This window comes from Leptodactylus fuscus, unplaced genomic scaffold (assembly GCF_031893055.1).
Source record: "Leptodactylus fuscus isolate aLepFus1 unplaced genomic scaffold, aLepFus1.hap2 HAP2_SCAFFOLD_126, whole genome shotgun sequence".
NCBI lineage: Eukaryota > Metazoa > Chordata > Amphibia > Anura > Leptodactylidae > Leptodactylus > Leptodactylus fuscus.
Window position 1 is genome coordinate 202,503 of NW_027440099.1, and position 21,050 is coordinate 223,552.

Consider the following 21,050-nt stretch of genomic DNA (forward strand, 5'->3'; position numbering starts at 1 on the left):
TAAACATGGGGGGGGGGGCACACAGCTTCTTAGAATCCCCACCACATGCACACAGGGAGATTTCAATAAGAGTATATGTTACATCCACAGGATACAGATATCAAGGAAATGCAGGTCATGGCTAGGTGGCCATACTCTCCAAATCTCATACAAAGAAATGGGGAGAGATGTGAAAATAAGCAGTTACCTCTCCATTCACTCGTTCCCAGGAGTAAGGACGGCCTCACCAGATAGATAATCAGACGCTCTAAGAGACATGGACAGTGTAAGCTGTGGATAGACCTGTGAAGAGAAGAGGCGTGAAGACTAAACCCGTGAAGACAGAATTAAAGAAGACGTGTGAAGAGAATATGAATGAAGAGAAGATGCAAAATGCGCGAAGAGGAGACGCGCAAAGAGGAGACGGGCGAAGAGGAGACGGGCGAAGAGGAGACGGGCGAAGAGGAGACGGGCGAAGAGGAGACGGGCAAAGAGGAGACGGGCAAAGAGGAGACGGGTAAAGAAGAGACGGGCAAAGAGGAGACGGGCAAAGAGGAGACGGGTAAAGAGGAGACGCGCAAAGAGGAGACGGGCGAAGAGGAGACGGGCGAAGAGGAGACGGGCGAAGAGGAGACGGGCGAAGAGGAGACGGGCAAAGAGGAGACGGGCAAAGAGGAGACGGGTAAAGAGGAGACGCGCAAAGAGGAGACGGGCAAAGAGGAGACGGGTAAAGAGGAGACGCGCAAAGAGGAGACGCGCAAAGAGGAGACGGGCAAAGAGGAGACGGGTAAAGAGGAGACGGGCGAAGAGGAGACGGGCGAAGAGGAGACGGGCGAAGAGGAGACGGGCAAAGAGGAGACGGGCAAAGAGGAGACGGGTAAAGAGGAGACGGGTAAAGAGGAGACGGGCAAAGAGGAGACGGGCAAAGAGGAGACGGGTAAAGAGGAGACGCGCAAAGAGGAGACGCGCAAAGAGGAGACGGGCGAAGAGGAGAAAAGTAAAGAGGAGACGCGCAAAGAGGAGACGGGCGAAAAGGAGACGGGCGAAGAGGAGACGGGCGAAGAGGAGACGGGCGAAGAGGAGACGCGCGAAGAGGAGACGGGCGAAGAGGAGACGCGCAAAGAGGAGACGCGCAAAGAGGAGACGCGCAAAGAGGAGACGCGCGAAGAGGAGACGGGCGAAGAGGAGACGGGCGAAGAGGAGACGCGCAAAGAGGAGAAGAGTAAAGAGGAGACGGGCGAAGAGGAGACGGGCGAAGAGGAGACGGGCGAAGAGGAGACGGGTAAAGAGGAGACGGGCGAAGAGGAGACGGGCGAAGAGGAGACGGGCGAAGAGGAGACGGGCGAAGAGGAGACGGGCGAAGAGGAGACGCGCAAAGAGGAGACGGGCGAAGAGGAGACGGGCGAAGAGGAGACGGGCGAAGAGGAGACGGGCGAAGAGGAGACGGGCAAAGAGGAGACGGGCAAAGAGGAGACGGGTAAAGAAGAGACGGGCAAAGAGGAGACGGGCAAAGAGGAGACGGGTAAAGAGGAGACGCGCAAAGAGGAGACGGGCGAAGAGGAGACGGGCGAAGAGGAGACGGGCGAAGAGGAGACGGGCGAAGAGGAGACGGGCAAAGAGGAGACGGGCAAAGAGGAGACGGGTAAAGAGGAGACGCGCAAAGAGGAGACGGGCAAAGAGGAGACGGGTAAAGAGGAGACGCGCAAAGAGGAGACGCGCAAAGAGGAGACGGGCAAAGAGGAGACGGGTAAAGAGGAGACGGGCGAAGAGGAGACGGGCGAAGAGGAGACGGGCGAAGAGGAGACGGGCAAAGAGGAGACGGGCAAAGAGGAGACGGGTAAAGAGGAGACGGGTAAAGAGGAGACGGGCAAAGAGGAGACGGGCAAAGAGGAGACGGGTAAAGAGGAGACGCGCAAAGAGGAGACGCGCAAAGAGGAGACGGGCGAAGAGGAGAAAAGTAAAGAGGAGACGCGCAAAGAGGAGACGGGCGAAAAGGAGACGGGCGAAGAGGAGACGGGCGAAGAGGAGACGGGCGAAGAGGAGACGCGCAAAGAGGAGACGGGCGAAGAGGAGACGGGCGAAGAGGAGACGCGCAAAGAGGAGACGCGCAAAGAGGAGACGCGCAAAGAGGAGACGGGCGAAGAGGAGACGGGCGAAGAGGAGACGCGCAAAGAGGAGAAGAGTAAAGAGGAGACGGGCGAAGAGGAGACGGGCGAAGAGGAGACGGGCGAAGAGGAGACGGGCGAAGAGGAGACGGGCGAAGAGGAGACGGGCGAAGAGGAGACGGGCGAAGAGGAGACGCGCAAAGAGGAGACGGGCGAAGAGGAGACGGGCGAAGAGGAGACGCGCAAAGAGGAGAAGAGCAAAGAGGAGACGGGCGAAGAGGAGACGGGCGAAGAGGAGACGGGCGAAGAGGAGACGGGCGAAGAGGAGAAGAGTAAAGAGGAGACGGGCGAAGAGGAGACGGGCGAAGAGGAGACGGGCAAAGAGGAGACGGGCAAAGAGGAGACGGGCGAAGAGGAGACGGGCGAAGAGGAGACGGGCGAAGAGGAGACGGGCGAAGAGGAGACGGGCGAAGAGGAGACGGGCGAAGAGGAGACGGGCAAAGAGGAGACGCGCAAAGAGGAGACGGGCGAAGAGGAGAAGAGTAAAGAGGAGACGCGCAAAGAGGAGACGGGCGAAGAGGAGACGGGCGAAGAGGAGACGGGCGAAGAGGAGACGGGTAAAGAGGAGACGGGCAAAGAGGAGACGGGCAAAGAGGAGACGGGCAAAGAGGAGACGCGCAAAGAGGAGACGCGCAAAGAGGAGACGGGCGAAGAGGAGAAGAGTAAAGAGGAGATGCGCAAAGAGGAGACGCGCAAAGAGGAGACGGGCGAAGAGGAGACGCGCAAAGAGGAGACGCGCAAAGAGGAGACGGGCGAAGAGGAGACGCGCAAAGAGGAGACGCGCAAAGAGGAGACGCGCAAAGAGGAGACGCGCAAAGAGGAGACGCGCAAAGAGGAGACGGGCGAAGAGGAGACGGGCGAAGAGGAGACGCGCAAAGAGGAGACGCGCAAAGAGGAGACGCGCAAAGAGGAGACGCGCAAAGAGGAGACGCGCGAAGAGGAGAAGAGTAAAGAGGAGACGCGCAAAGAGGAGACGCGCAAAGAGGAGACGGGCGAAGAGGAGAAGAGTAAAGAGGAGACGGGCAAAGAGGAGACGCGCAAAGAGGAGACGGGCGAAGAGGAGAAGAGTAAAGAGGAGACGCGCAAAGAGGAGACGGGCGAAGAGGAGACGGGCGAAGAGGAGACGGGCGAAGAGGAGACGGGTAAAGAGGAGACGGGCAAAGAGGAGACGGGCAAAGAGGAGACGGGCGAAGAGGAGACGGGCGAAGAGGAGACGGGCAAAGAGGAGACGCGCAAAGAGGAGACGGGCGAAGAGGAGAAGAGTAAAGAGGAGACGCGCAAAGAGGAGACGGGTGAAGAGGAGACGGGCGAAGAGGAGACGGGCGAAGAGGAGACGCGCAAAGAGGAGACGGGCGAAGAGGAGACGGGCAAAGAGGAGACGCGCAAAGAGGAGACGCGCAAAGAGGAGACGCGCAAAGAGGAGACGGGCGAAGAGGAGAAGAGTAAAGAGGAGACGCGCAAAGAGGAGACGGGCGAAGAGGAGACGGGCGAAGAGGAGACGGGCGAAGAGGAGACGGGCGAAGAGGAGACGGGCGAAGAGGAGACGGGCGAAGAGGAGACGCGCAAAGAGGAGACGCGCAAAGAGGAGACGGGCGAAGAGGAGACGCGCAAAGAGGAGACGCGCAAAGAGGAGACGGGCGAAGAGGAGACGCGCAAAGAGGAGACGCGCAAAGAGGAGACGCGCAAAGAGGAGACGCGCAAAGAGGAGACGGGCGAAGAGGAGACGCGCAAAGAGGAGACGCGCAAAGAGGAGACGCGCAAAGAGGAGACGCGCAAAGAGGAGACGCGCGAAGAGGAGAAGAGTAAAGAGGAGACGAGTAATGAAGATAAGAAGCATGAAGAGAAGACAAGATATGTGTGAAGATAAGATGAGTGAAGATAAAACATGTGAACAAGAAGAGCTGAAGAAGGGTCCAAGCCTCAATGTCATATTTCTATTGAGAGAAGGCGCATCGGTACAGTGCTGTGGTATAGGGTGGCGCTATAGAAGCTAAATAACTCCATATATAACCCCTCCCCCACTTAACAGGAGAATTCTGAAGAAAATAAAGCTCATTCACTAAGGGAAACATATTAACCCTTTCCCGACGTCCAATGTGGGGTAAATCTACGGAGTATACAGCAAAGACACGACGGCAATGCCCGCCCTACCCAAAGCTGACCGATGGTCCCTGGTACAAGAGCTGGGGCCGCTGAGCCGTTGCCATGACAGCCAGGGGCCAATTGGAAGTCAAAAATTACAGTTAAAAAAATTTACTAAAAAGAAAATCCGAATAAGGAAGATCTGAAAATCCCCAAATAAAATAATGACGTATAAAACCATACGTATAAAACCATACACAAATCCATTAGTGGATGGAGATACCTCAAGAGATTAGGCCAGACAGACCATGGGGTGCTATATCCTAAAAATATATGAACACAAAGGAGGAAAGAAAGCCTGCAGTAATATCATATATAGGGGGACCCGGGGGACAAAGGGCGAGGGAACCCTACAGTGATATCATATATAGGGGGACCCGGGGGACAAAGGGCGAGGGAACCCTACAGTGATATCATATATAGGGGGACCCGGACCACAAAGGGCGAGGGAATCCTACAGTGATATCATATATAGGGGGACCCGGACCACAAAGGGCGAGGGAACCCTACAGTGATATCATATATAGGGGGACCGGACCACAAAGGGCGAGGGAACCCTACAGTGATATCATATATAGGGGGACCCGGGGGACAAAGGGCGAGGGAACCCTACAGTGATATCATATATAGGGGGACCCGGACCACAAAGGGCGAGAGAACCCTACAGTGATATCATATATAGGGGGACCCGGGGGACAAAGGGCGAGGGAACCCTACAGTGATATCATATATAGGGGGACCCGGGGGACAAAGGGCGAGGGAACCCTACAGTGATATCATATATAGGGGGACCCGGGGGACAAAGGGCGAGGGAACCCTACAGTGATATCATATATAGGGGGACCCGGGGGACAAAGGGCGAGGGAACCCTACAGTGATATCATATATAGGGGGACCCGGACCACAAAGGGCGAGGGAATCCTACAGTGATATCATATATAGGGGGACCCGGGGGACCGGACCACAAAGGGCGAGAGAACCCTACAGTGATATCATATATAGGGGGACCCGGGGGACAAAGGGCGAGGGAACCCTACAGTGATATCATATATAGGGGGACCCGGACTACAAAGGGCGAGAGAACCCTACAGTGATATCATATATAGGGGGACCCGGGGGACCGGACCACAAAGGGCGAGGGAACCCTACAGTGATATCATATATAGGGGGACCCGGGGGACCGGACCACAAAGGGCGAGAGAACCCTACAGTGATATCATATATAGGGGGACCCGGGGGACCGGACCACAAAGGGCGAGGGAACCCTACAGTGATATCATATATAGGGGGACCCGGGGGACCGGACCACAAAGGGCGAGAGAACCCTACAGTGATATCATATATAGGGGGACCGGACCACAAAGGGCGAGAGAACCCTACAGTGATATCATATATAGGGGGACCCGGGGGACAAAGGGCGAGGGAATCCTACAGTGATATCATATATAGGGGGACCGGACCACAAAGGGCGAGGGAATCCTACAGTGATATCATATATAGGGGGACCCGGGGGACAAAGGGCGAGGGAACCCTACAGTGATATCATATATAGGGGGACCCGGGGGACAAAGGGCGAGGGAACCCTACAGTGATATCATATATAGGGGGACCGGACCACAAAGGGCGAGGGAATCCTACAGTGATATCATATATAGGGGGACCCGGGGGACCGGACCACAAAGGGCGAGGGAACCCTACAGTGATATCATATATAGGGGGACCCGGGGGACCGGACCACAAAGGGCGAGAGAACCCTACAGTGATATCATATATAGGGGGACCGGACAACAAAGGGCGAGGGAATCCTACAGTGATATCATATATAGGGGGACCCGGGGGACCGGACCACAAAGGGCGAGGGAACCCTACAGTGATATCATATATAGGGGGACCCGGGGGACAAAGGGCGAGGGAACCCTACAGTGATATCATATATAGGGGGACCCGGGGGACAAAGGGCGAGGGAACCCTACAGTGATATCATATATAGGGGGACCCGGGGGACAAAGGGCGAGGGAACCCTACAGTGATATCATATATAGGGGGACACGGGGGACCGGACCACAAAGGGCGAGGGAATCCTACAGTGATATCATATATAGGGGGACCCGGGGGACAAAGGGCGAGGGAACCCTACAGTGATATCATATATAGGGGGACACGGGGGACCGGACCACAAAGGGCGAGGGAATCCTACAGTGATATCATATATAGGGGGACCCGGGGGACAAAGGGCGAGGGAACCCTACAGTGATATCATATATAGGGGGACCCGGGGGACCGGACCACAAAGGGCGAGGGAATCCTACAGTGATATCATATATAGGGGGACCCGGGGGACAAAGGGCGAGGGAACCCTACAGTGATATCATATATAGGGGGACCCGGGGGACAAAGGGCGAGGGAATCCTACAGTGATATCATATATAGGGGGACACGGGGGACCGGACCACAAAGGGCGAGGGAATCCTACAGTGATATCATATATAGGGGGACCCGGACCACAAAGGGCGAGGGAATCTTACAGTGATATCATATATAGGGGGACCCGGGGGACCGGACCACAAAGGGCGAGGGAATCTTACAGTGATATCATATATAGGGGGACCCGGACCACACAGGGCGAGGGAACCCTACAGTGATATATATAGGAGGACCCGGGGGACCGGACCACAAAGGGCGAGGGAACCCTACAGTGATATCATATATAGGGGGACCCGGGGGACAAAGGGCGAGGGAACCCTACAGTGATATCATATATAGGGGGACACGGGGGACCGGACCACAAAGGGCGAGGGAATCCTACAGTGATATCATATATAGGGGGACCCGGGGGACAAAGGGCGAGGGAACCCTACAGTGATATCATATATAGGGGGACACGGGGGACCGGACCACAAAGGGCGAGGGAATCCTACAGTGATATCATATATAGGGGGACCCGGGGGACAAAGGGCGAGGGAACCCTACAGTGATATCATATATAGGGGGACATGGGGGACCGGACCACAAAGGGCGAGGGAATCCTACAGTGATATCATATATAGGGGGACCCGGACCACAAAGGGCGAGAGAACCCTACAGTGATATCATATATAGGGGGACCCGGACCACAAAGGGCGAGGGAACCCTACAGTGATATCATATATAGGGGGACACGGGGGACCGGACCACAAAGGGCGAGGGAACCCTACAGTGATATCATATATAGGGGGACCCGGGGGACAAAGGGCGAGGGAACCCTACAGTGATATCATATATAGGGGGACCCGGGGGACAAAGGGCGAGGGAACCCTACAGTGATATCATATATAGGGGACCGGACCACAAAGGGCGAGAGAACCCTACAGTGATATCATATATAGGGGGACCTGGGGGACTGGACCACAAAGGGCGAGGGAACCCTACAGTGATATCATATATAGGGGGATCGGACCACAAAGGGCGAGGGAACCCAACAGTGATATCATATATAGGGGGACCAGACCACAAAGGGCGAGAGAACCCTACAGTGATATCATATATAGGGGGACCGGACCACAAAGGGCGAGAGAACCCTACAGTGATATCATATATAGGGGACCGGACCACAAAGGGCGAGAGAACCCTACAGTGATATCATATATAGGGGGACCTGGGGGACTGGACCACAAAGGGCGAGGGAACCCTACAGTGATATCATATATAGGGGGATCGGACCACAAAGGGCGAGGGAACCCAACAGTGATATCATATATAGGGGGACCCGGGGGACCGGACCACAAAGGGCGAGGGAATCTTACAGTGATATCATATATAGGGGGATCGGACCACAAAGGGCGAGGGAATCTTACAGTGATATCATATATAGGGGGACCGGACCACAAAGGGCGAGGGAACCCTACAGTGATATCCTATATAGGGGGACCCAGGGGACCAGACCACAAAGGGCGAGGGAACCCTACAGTGATATCATATATAGGGGGACCCGGGGGACCGGACCACAAAGGGCGAGGGAATCTTACAGTGATATCATATATAGGGGGACCCGGACCACAAAGGGCGAGGGAATCTTACAGTGATATCATATATAGGGGGACCCAGGGGACCAGACCACAAAGGGCGAGAGAACCCTACAGTGATATCATATATAGGGGGACCCGGGGGACCGGACCACAAAGGGCGAGGGAACCCTACAGTGATATCATATATAGGGGGACCCGGGGGACCGGACCACAAAGGGCGAGGGAATCTTACAGTGATATCATATATAGGGGGACCCGGACCACAAAGGGCGAGGGAATCTTACAGTGATATCATATATAGGGGGACCCAGGGGACCAGACCACAAAGGGCGAGAGAACCCTACAGTGATATCATATATAGGGGGACCGGACCACAAAGGGCGAGAGAACCCTACAGTGATATCATATATAGGGGGACCGGACCACAAAGGGCGAGGGAACCCTACAGTGATATCATATATAGGGGGACCCAGGGGACAAAGGGCGAGGGAACCCTACAGTGATATCATATATAGGGGGACCGGACCACAAAGGGCGAGGGAACCCTACAGTGATATCATATATAGGGGGACCCAGGGGACCAGACCACAAAGGGCGAGAGAACCCTACAGTGATATCATATATAGGGGGACCGGACCACAAAGGGCGAGGGAACCCTACAGTGATATCATATATAGGGGGACCCGGGGGACAAAGGGCGAGGGAACCCTACAGTGATATCATATATAGGGGGACCGGACCACAAAGGGCGAGGGAACCCTACAGTGATATCATATATAGGGGGACCCGGGGGACCGGACCACAAAGGGCGAGGGAACTCTACAGTGATATCATATATAGGGGGACCCGGGGGACCGGACCACAAAGGGCGAGAGAACCCTACAGTGATATCACATACAGGGGGATTGGACCACAAAGGGCGAGGGAATCCTACAGTGATATCATATATAGGGGGACCCAGGGGACCAGACCACAAAGGGCGAGAGAACCCTACAGTGATATCATATATAGGGGGACCCGGACCACAAAGGGCGAGAGAACCCTACAGTGATATCATATATAGGGGGACCGGACCACAAAGGGCGAGAGAACCCTACAGTGATATCATATATAGGGGGACCCGGGGGACCCGGACCACAAAGGACGAGGGAACCCTACAGTGATATCATATATAGGGGGACCCGGACCACAAAGGGCGAGAGAACCCTACAGTGATATCATATATAGGGGGACCGGACCACAAAGGGCGAGGGAACCCTACAGTGATATCATATATAGGGGGACCCGGGGGACCGGACCACAAAGGGCGAGGGAACCCTACAGTGATATCATATATAGGGGGACCCGGGGGACCGGACCACAAAGGGCGAGGGAATCTTACAGTGATATCATATATAGGGGGACCCGGGGGACCGGACCACAAAGGGCGAGAGAACCCTACAGTGATATCATATATAGGGGGACCCGGGGGACCGGACCACAAAGGGCGAGGGAACCCTACAGTGATATCATATATAGGGGGACCCGGGGGACCGGACCACAAAGGGCGAGGGAATCTTACAGTGATATCATATATAGGGGGACCCGGGGGACAAAGGGCGAGGGAACCCTACAGTGATATCATATATAGGGGGACCGGACCACAAAGGGCGAGGGAACCCTACAGTGATATCATATATAGGGGGACCCAGGGGACCAGACCACAAAGGGCGAGGGAACCCTACAGTGATATCATATATAGGGGGACCCGGGGGACCGGACCACAAAGGGCGAGGGAATCTTACAGTGATATCATATATAGGGGGACCGGACCACAAAGGGCGAGGGAACCCTACAGTGATATCCTATATAGGGGGACCCAGGGGACCGGACCACAAAGGGCGAGGGAACCCTACAGTGATATCATATATAGGGGGACCCGGGGGACCGGACCACAAAGGGCGAGGGAATCTTACAGTGATATCATATATAGGGGGACCCGGACCACAAAGGGCGAGGGAATCTTACAGTGATATCATATATAGGGGGACCCAGGGGACCAGACCACAAAGGGCGAGAGAACCCTACAGTGATATCATATATAGGGGGACCCGGGGGACCGGACCACAAAGGGCGAGGGAACCCTACAGTGATATCATATATAGGGGGACCCGGGGGACCGGACCACAAAGGGCGAGGGAATCTTACAGTGATATCATATATAGGGGGACCCGGACCACAAAGGGCGAGGGAATCTTACAGTGATATCATATATAGGGGGACCCAGGGGACCAGACCACAAAGGGCGAGAGAACCCTACAGTGATATCATATATAGGGGGACCGGACCACAAAGGGCGAGAGAACCCTACAGTGATATCATATATAGGGGGACCCGGGGGACCGGACCACAAAGGGCGAGGGAATCTTACAGTGATATCATATATAGGGGGACCCGGGGGACCGGACCACAAAGGACGAGGGAACCCTACAGTGATATCATATATAGGGGGACCCAGGGGACCAGACCACAAAGGGCGAGAGAACCCTACAGTGATATCATATATAGGGGGACCCGGGGGACCGGACCACAAAGGGCGAGGGAATCCTACAGTGATATCATATATAGGGGGACCCGGACCACAAAGGGCGAGAGAACCCTACAGTGATATCATATATAGGGGGACCCGGACCACAAAGGGCGAGAGAACCCTACAGTGATATCATATATAGGGGGACCGGACCACAAAGGGCGAGGGAACCCTACAGTGATATCATATATAGGGGGACCCGGGGAACCCGGACCACAAAGGACGAGGGAACCCTACAGTGATATCATATATAGGGGGACCCGGACCACAAAGGGCGAGAGAACCCTACAGTGATATCATATATAGGGGGACCGGACCACAAAGGGCGAGGGAACCCTACAGTGATATCATATATAGGGGGACCCAGGGGACAAAGGGCGAGGGAACCCTACAGTGATATCATATATAGGGGGACCGGACCACAAAGGGCGAGGGAACCCTACAGTGATATCATATATAGGGGGACCCAGGGGACCAGACCACAAAGGGCGAGAGAACCCTACAGTGATATCATATATAGGGGGACCGGACCACAAAGGGCGAGGGAACCCTACAGTGATATCATATATAGGGGGACCCGGGGGACAAAGGGCGAGGGAACCCTACAGTGATATCATATATAGGGGGACCGGACCACAAAGGGCGAGGGAACCCTACAGTGATATCATATATAGGGGGACCCGGGGGACCGGACCACAAAGGGCGAGGGAACTCTACAGTGATATCATATATAGGGGGACCCGGGGGACCGGACCACAAAGGGCGAGAGAACCCTACAGTGATATCATATATAGGGGGACCTAGGGGACCAGACCACAAAGGGCGAGAGAACCCTACAGTGATATCATATATAGGGGGACCCGGACCACAAAGGGCGAGAGAACCCTACAGTGATATCATATATAGGGGGACCGGACCACAAAGGGCGAGGGAATCTTACAGTGATATCATATATAGGGGGACCCGGACCACAAAGGACGAGGGAACCCTACAGTGATATCATATATAGGGGGACCGGACCACAAAGGGCGAGGGAACCCTACAGTGATATCATATATAGGGGGACCCGGGGGACCGGACCACAAAGGGCGAGGGAACCCTACAGTGATATCATATATAGGGGGACCCGGGGGACCGGACCACAAAGGGCGAGGGAATCTTACAGTGATATCATATATAGGGGGACCCGGGGGACCAGACCACAAAGGGCGAGAGAACCCTACAGTGATATCATATATAGGGGGACCCGGGGGACCGGACCACAAAGGGCGAGGGAACCCTACAGTGATATCATATATAGGGGGACCCGGGGGACCGGACCACAAAGGGCGAGGGAATCTTACAGTGATATCATATATAGGGGGACCCGGGGGACAAAGGGCGAGGGAACCCTACAGTGATATCATATATAGGGGGACCGGACCACAAAGGGCGAGGGAACCCTACAGTGATATCATATATAGGGGGACCCGGGGGACCGGACCACAAAGGGCGAGGGAATCTTACAGTGATATCATATATAGGGGGACCCGGGGGACCGGACCACAAAGGGCGAGAGAACCCTACAGTGATATCCTATTAATATTATAAATGTGAAAGTTTGTGAGTTTGGATGTTTGTGGGTTTGTGTGTTCGGATGTTTGTTAGTCAATCACGCAAAACCCGCTTGACCGATTTGGCTGAAATTTTCCACAAACATAGTTAATACACCCCATTGCGCAATAGGCTACTTTTCGTCACAATAGCGCACATACGTTTTTCCCAGGACCCCCACAAACCCCAAACTCTCACCACCATCTCTGCAATCTCACACACTTTGGACCCCGATTTGGCTGAAATTTTCCACAAACATAGTCCCTACACTCAATTGCGCAATAGGCTACTTTTCGTCACAATAGCGCACATACGTTTTTTCCAGGACCCTTTGGATGTTCGGATCTTTGGCGGTCAATCACGCAAAAACTGCTCCACCGATTTGGCTGAAATTTTCCACAAACATAGTCCCTACACTGGATTGCGCAATAGTCTACTTTTCGTCACAATAGCGCACATACGTTTTTCCCAGGACCCCCACAAAACCCAAACTCACATCACTATCTCTGCAATCTCACACACTTTGGACCATAGCAAGCCCCAAAATTCATATTACCCCCTACAGCAGAGGTCAGCAACCCCTGGCACACATGCCAAGAGTGGCACTCCTGCCATATTTCACTGGCATGCCAGCAGCACAGGACCTGCAAGAGTTACATGAAGTCTCTGCTAGAGCTGAGGCATAAGGACACTCCCCTTTGAGAGGGGTGCAGGAAACCCAGGGGGTGGAGCTTAATCGCTCAGGTCTCTGCCTGCTATAGTGAGAGCTCCTGCCGAAGCTGCTAGCAAACTGAATGTAAGAAACACACAGCTCCCTTCCTTTACTTCCTATTCTCATTAATGTCACGCATGGGGTTATTAGTTTAGTGTTAGTAACTCCATGTGCCTCACATTAATAGGAATAACCCCCATCATGTTCCTCATATTAACCCCTGTGTGCCTCACATTAATAGGAATAACCCCATCATGTCCCTCATATTAACCCCTGTGTGCCTCACATTAATAGGAATAACCCCATCATGTCCCTCATATTAACCCCTGTGTGCCCCATATAAAGGTTACTAATATGGGAGACATATGGAGGTACTAATAAAAGACCTCAGTAATGAAGATACTTCATTATTACCTCCAAGTCTCTCACATATCAGTAACTAGAGATGAGCGAGTATTGTTGGGATCTGAACAGCACGCTCCATAGAAATGAATGGATGCACCTGGTACTTCTGCTTGGACGTAGCCGGCGCGCTTAACCCTCCGCGTACCGGCTACGTCCATTCATTTCTATGCGAGCGTGCTGTTCGGATCGGCTGATCCCAACAGTACTCGCTCATCTCTATCAGTAACTCTTACACAGGGGTTAATGTGAGGGACATGATGGGGTTAATTGCTATTAATAAGAGGCACATGGAGTTACTGAACTGTCATGCACAGGGCCAGACTTTATGTTGCTTGCTCAAAAGTATCCTGTGCCCAAAACTTACATGTACTGGCGGAAAATAACAAATCATACAATGTCGTATATCGAAGTATATTAACCTGAAATACCTCTGTCCCAAAGACACTATGTGCAGTTTATACCAACACCGTATATATAGCGGCTGAAATACAAATTACATTCAACACAAAAGTCCCATGTGCTCTCAGAATTACAGCAACAACAAGATACACAGTTACATTTCATATCCCATACCTTATACACAGTACGAAAACCTTACCCGCGCCTGTATATACCCACTTCTACAATCACCGCAGAGGAAGTCGCGGGTACCAGCTAGTCATATATATAGGGGGAGCCGGGGGACCGGACCACAAAGGGCGAGGGAATCCTACAGTGATATCATATATAGGGGGACTCGGACCACAAAGGGCGAGGGAATCCTACAGTGATATCATATATAGGGGGACCCGGGGGACCGGACCACAAAGGGCGAGAGAACCCTACAGTGATATCATATATAGGGGGACCGGACCACAAAGGGCGAGAGAACCCTACAGTGATATCATATATAGGGGGACCCGGGGGACCGGACCACAAAGGGCGAGGGAATCCTACAGTGATATCATATATAGGGGGACCCGGGGGACCGGACCACAAAGGGCGAGGGAATCCTACAGTGATATCATATATAGGGGGACCCAGGGGACCGGACCACAAAGGGCGAGGGAATCCTACAGTGATATCATATATAGGGGGACCCGGACCACAAAGGGCGAGGGAATCCTACAGTGATATCATATATAGGGGGACCCGGACCACAAAGGGCGAGAGAACCCTACAGTGATATCATATATAGGGGGACCCGGGGGACCGGACCACAAAGGGCGAGGGAATCCTACAGTGATATCATATATAGGGGGACCCGGACCACAAAGGGCGAGAGAACCCTACAGTGATATCATATATAGGGGGACCCGGGGGACCGGACCACAAAGGGCGAGGGAACCCTACAGTGATATCATATATAGGGGGACCCGGGGGACCGGACCACAAAGGGCGAGGGAACCCTACAGTGATATCATATATAGGGGGACCCGGGGGACCGGACCACAAAGGGCGAGGGAACCCTACAGTGATATCATATATAGGGGGACCCGGGGGACCGGACCACAAAGGGCGAGGGAACCCTTACTATATGCGGTCCTCCCGCTGTAGGAGGGATTTATACTGAAAGTGGCGGAGAGAATAGTTTTCCTTACAGGACTTTTCTCTACGCTGATTTTATACAGATTCCGTGGCAGACACAAATGTGAATTCAGCCTGAGCGCTGTAAAAACCAAACCCGTAAGAAAGTCACACAAACGCAATTTTTCTCAAATTCTCCCCATTCTGATTGTTCTTCAGCTGCCCAGAACATTGTGCAGAATATATCCGTATATACCCTGCAAGGCTCCGACCCAGCTCCAGCTGTATGTATATATATATGTATACCATCTACCATATTGTGGAGGATACAGACCATTCTGTCACTGACAGCCGACCACCGATACGTATATACCCGTCACGTGGCTGATGATACAGGTCATTCTATCTATTATTATAATTCAGCTATTAGTATTGGGGTGCAGAGCCCTCTGATCTATTAGTATTGGGGTGCAGAGCCCTCTGATCTATTAGTATTGGGGTGCAGAACCCTCTGGTCTATTAGTATTGGGGTGCAGAGCCCTCTGATCTATTAGTATTGGGGTGCAGAGCCCTCTGATCTATTATTATTGGGGCGCAGAGCCCTCTGATCTATTAGTATTGGGGCGCAGAGCCCTCTGATCTATTAGTATTGGGGTGCAGAGCCCTCTGATCTATTAGTATTGGGGTGCAGAGCCCTCTGATCTATTATTATTGGGGCGCAGAGCCCTCTGATCTATTAGTATTGGGGTGCAGAGCCCTCTGATCTATTAGTATTGGGGTGCAGAACCCTCTGATCTATTAGTATTGGGGTGCAGAACCCTCTGATCTATTAGTATTGGGGTGCAGAGCCCTCTGATCTATTAGTATTGGGGTGCAGAGCCCTCTGATCTATTAGTATTGGGGTGCAGAGCCCTCTGATCCATTAGTATTGGGGTGCAGAGCCCTCTGATCTATTAGTATTGGGGTGCAGAGCCCTCTGATCTATTAGTATTGGGGTGCAGAGCCCTCTGATCTATTAGTATTGAGGCGCAGAGCCCTCTGATCTATTAGTACGGGGTGCAGAGCCCTCTGATCTATTAGTATTGGGGTGCAGAGCCCTCTGATCTATTAGTATTGGGGTGCAGAGCCCTCTGATCTATTAGTATTGGGGTGCAGAGCCCTCTGATCTATTAGTATTGGGGTGCAGAGTCCTCTGATCTATTAGTATTGGGGTGCAGAGCCCTCTGATCCAGTAACTGCACCCTGTAACTATGCCTCTGTTCACACCTATAACCATCACTGATGGAGACCGTGAAGCTCCTCCCCCAAGACTACATGAAGGAGGTCTCGGCCATGTCTACTTGCCCCTATGATGGGACATCACTCTAGGGGGCGCTTTGATGGGTGTCATATATACTGGAGCTGATACATACCCGACCAGATGCCGCACAGTAACCGCAGGACCTGGAGACGTCACCACCAGAGAGGCCTGAGAGGAGGTCACGTGATCAGTGCAAGAAGGGGCGGAGCTGGAATACAAACTGCAGGACCTGCGATCATGTGACATGTGGGGCGGGGCTTCTATATTATTGTCTGCGGAGAGCAACGATATAGTTAAAAAGAGGCGGTGCTAAAGATTTATGGGCGGGGTTAGATATGGAGGTATATATAGGAGGAGGACACAGGAGGAATGAGGACCCCGCTCACAAGAGCTTATAATCTATGGGGAGATAGAGAGGACACAGGAGGAGTGAGGACCCCGCTCACAAGAGCTTACAATCTATGAGGAGATAGAGAGGAGGACACAGGAGGAGAGAGGACCCCGCTCACAAGAGCTTACAATCTATGGGGAGATAGAGAGGAGGACACAAGAGGAGTGAGGACCCCGCTCACAAGAGCTTACAATCTATGGGGAGATAGAGAGGACACAAGAGGAGTGAGGACCCCGCTCACAAGAGCTTACAATCTATGGGGAGATAGAGAGGACACAAGAGGAGTGAGGACCCCGCTCACAAGAGCTTACAATCTATGAGGAGATAGAGAGGAGGACACAGGAGGAGTGAGGACCCCGCTCACAAGAGCTTACAATCTATGGGGAGATAGAGAGGACACAGGAGGAGTGAGGACCCCGCTCACAAGAGCTTACAATCTATGAGGAGATAGAGAGGAGGACACAGGAGGAGTGAGGACCCCGCTCACAAGAGCTTACAATCTATGGGGAGATAGAGAGGACACAGGAGGAGTGAGGACCCCGCTCACAAGAGCTTACAATCTATGGGGAGATAGAGAGGACACAGGAGGAGTGAGGACCCCGCTCACAAGAGCTTACAATCTATGGGGAGATAGAGAGGACACAAGAGGAGTGAGGACCCCGCTCACAAGAGCTTACAATCTATGGGGAGATAGAGAGGACACAAGAGGAGTGAGGACCCCGCTCACAAGAGCTTACAATCTATGAGGAGATAGAGAGGACACAAGAGGAGAGAGGACCCCGCTCACAAGAGCTTACAATCTATGGGGAGATAGAGAGGAGGACACAAGAGGAGTGAGGACCCCGCTCACAAGAGCTTACAATCTATGAGGAGATAGAGAGGAGGACACAGGAGGAGTGAGGACCCCGCTCACAAGAGCTTACAATCTATGGGGAGATAGAGAGGACACAGGAGGAGTGAGGACCCCGCTCACAAGAGCTTACAATCTATGGGGAGATAGAGAGGACACAAGAGGAGTGAGGACCCCGCTCACAAGAGCTTACAATCTATGAGGAGATAGAGAGGACACAAGAGGAGAGAGGACCCCGCTCACAAGAGCTTACAATCTATGAGGAGATAGAGAGGAGGACACAGGAGGAGTGAGGACCCCGCTCACAAGAGCTTACAATCTATGGGGAGATAGAGAGGACACAAGAGGAGTGAGGACCCCGCTCACAAGAGCTTACAATCTATGGGGAGATAGAGAGGACACAAGAGGAGTGAGGACCCCGCTCACAAGAGCTTACAATCTATGGGGAGATAGAGAGGACACAAGAGGAGTGAGGACCCCGCTCACAAGAGCTTACAATCTATGGGGAGATAGAGAGGACACAAGAGGAGTGAGGACCCCGCTCACAAGAGCTTACAATCTATGGGGAGATAGAGAGGACACAAGAGGAGTGAGGACCCCGCTCACAAGAGCTTACAATCTATGGGGAGATAGAGAGGACACAAGAGGAGTGAGGACCCCGCTCACAAGAGCTTACAATCTATGGGGAGATAGAGAGGACACAGGAGGAGTGAGGACCCCGCTCACAAGAGCTTACAGTCTATGAGGAGATAGAGAGGAGGACACAGGAGGAATGAGGACCCCGCTCACAAGAGCTTACAATCTATGGGGAGATAGAGAGGACACAGGAGGAGTGAGGACCCCGCTCACAAGAGCTTACAATCTATGAGGAGATAGAGAGGAGGACACAGGAGGAGTGAGGACCCCGCTCACAAGAGCTTACAATCTATGGGGAGATAGAGAGGACACAGGAGGAGTGAGGACCCCGCTCACAAGAGCTTACAATCTATGGGGAGATAGAGAGGACACAAGAGGAGTGAGGACCCCGCTCACAAGAGCTTACAATCTATGGGGAGATAGAGAGGACACAAGAGGAGTGAGGACCCCGCTCACAAGAGCTTACAATCTATGAGGAGATAGAGAGGACACAAGAGGAGAGAGGACCCCGCTCACAAGAGCTTACAATCTATGGGGAGATAGAGAGGAGGACACAAGAGGAGTGAGGACCCCGCTCACAAGAGCTTACAATCTATGAGGAGATAGAGAGGAGGACACAGGAGGAGTGAGGACCCCGCTCACAAGAGCTTACAATCTATGGGGAGATAGAGAGGACACAGGAGGAGTGAGGACCCCGCTCACAAGAGCTTACAATCTATGGGGAGATAGAGAGGACACAAGAGGAGTGAGGACCCCGCTCACAAGAGCTTACAATCTATGAGGAGATAGAGAGGACACAAGAGGAGAGAGGACCCCGCTCACAAGAGCTTACAATCTATGAGGAGATAGAGAGGAGGACACAGGAGGAGTGAGGACCCCGCTCACAAGAGCTTACAATCTATGGGGAGATAGAGAGGACACAAGAGGAGTGAGGACCCCGCTCACAAGAGCTTACAATCTATGGGGAGATAGAGAGGACACAAGAGGAGTGAGGACCCCGCTCACAAGAGCTTACAATCTATGGGGAGATAGAGAGGACACAAGAGGAGTGAGGACCCCGCTCACAAGAGCTTACAATCTATGGGGAGATAGAGAGGACACAAGAGGAGTGAGGACCCCGCTCACAAGAGCTTACAATCTATGGGGAGATAGAGAGGACACAAGAGGAGTGAGGACCCCGCTCACAAGAGCTTACAATCTATGGGGAGATAGAGAGGACACAAGAGGAGTGAGGACCCCGCTCACAAGAGCTTACAATCTATGGGGAGATAGAGAGGACACAGGAGGAGTGAGGACCCCGCTCACAAGAGCTTACAGTCTATGAGGAGATAGAGAGGAGGACACAAGAGGAGTGAGGACCCCGCTCACAAGAGCTTACAATCTATGAGGAGATAGAGAGGACACAAGAGGAGTGAGGACCCCGCTCACAAGAGCTTACAATCTATGGGGAGATAGAGAGGACACAGGAGGAGTGAGGACCCCGCTCACAAGAGCTTACAATCTATGAGGAGATAGAGAGGACACAGGAGGAGTGAGGACCCCGCTCACAAGAGCTTACAATCTATAGGGAGATAGAGAGGAAGACACAGGAGGAGTGAGGACCCCGCTCACAAGAGCTTACAATCTATGAGGAGATAGAGAGGAAGACACAGGAGGAGTGAGGACCCCGCTCACAAGAGCTTACAATCTATGAGGAGATAGAGAGGACACAAGAGGAGAGAGGACCCCGCTCACAAGAGCTTACAATCTATGAGGAGATAGAGAGGAGGACACAAGAGGAGTGAGGGCCCCGCTCACAAGAGCTTACAGTCTATGAGGAGATAGAGAGGACACAAGAGGAGTGAGGACCCCGCTCACAAGAGCTTACAATCTATGAGGAGATAGAGAGGAGGACACGAGGAGTGAGGACCCCGCTCACAAGAGCTTACAATCTATGAGGAGATAGAGAGGACACAAGAGGAGAGAGGACCCCGCTCACAAGAGCTTACAATCTATGAGGAGATAGAGAGGAGGACACAGGAGGAGTGAGGACCCCGCTCACAAGAGCTTACAATCTATGGGGAGATAGAGAGGAGGACACAAGAGGAGTGAGGACCCCGCTCACAAGAGCTTACAATCTATGGGGAGATAGACAGGACACAAGAGGAGTGAGGACCCCGCTCACAAGAGCTTACAATCTATGAGGAGATAGAGAGGAGGACACGAGGAGTGAGGACCCCGCTCACAAGAGCTTACAATCTATGAGGAGATAGAAAGGACACAAGCGGAGTGAGGACCCCGCTCACAAGAGCTTACAATCTATGAGGAGATAGAGAGGACACAAGAGGAGAGAGGACCCCGCTCACAAGAGCTTACAATCTATGAGGAGATAGAAAGGACACAAGCGGAGTGAGGACCCCGCTCACAAGAGCTTACAATCTATGAGGAGATAGAGAGGACACAGGAGGAGTGAGGACCCCGCTCACAAGAGCTTACAATCTATGGGGAGATAGAGAGGACACAAGAGGAGTGAGGGCCCCGCTCACAAGAGCTTACAATCTATAGGGAGATAGAGAGGACACAGGAGGAGTGAGGACCCCGCTCACAAGAGCTTACAATCTATGGGGAGATAGAGAGGAGGACACAGGAGGAGTGAGGACCCCGCTCACAAGAGCTTACAATCTATGAGGAGATAGAGAGGACACAAGAGGAGTGAGGACCCCGCTCACAAGAGCTTACAGTCTATGAGGAGATAGAGAGGACACAGGAGGAGTGAGGACCCCGCTCACAAGAGCTTACAATCTATGAGGAGATAGAGA

At 53.1% G+C, this 21,050-nt stretch overlaps 1 protein-coding gene across 1 annotated transcript in view; it reads right to left on the bottom strand.

Annotated features, from left to right (window-relative positions):
* The window catches only part of LOC142186988 (uncharacterized), a 74,617-nt gene extending 58,063 nt beyond the window's left edge, over positions 1–16,554 (bottom strand). The window contains exons 1-2 of the mRNA XM_075261403.1: positions 16,488–16,554; positions 188–282 (exon numbers count right to left, since the gene is read on the bottom strand). Of these exons, the coding sequence (XP_075117504.1) occupies positions 188–195 (8 nt within the window). The 5' untranslated portion in view covers positions 196–282; positions 16,488–16,554. The remainder of the gene's footprint in view (positions 1–187; positions 283–16,487) is intronic.
* Between the last annotated feature and the right edge of the window lie 4,496 nt (positions 16,555–21,050).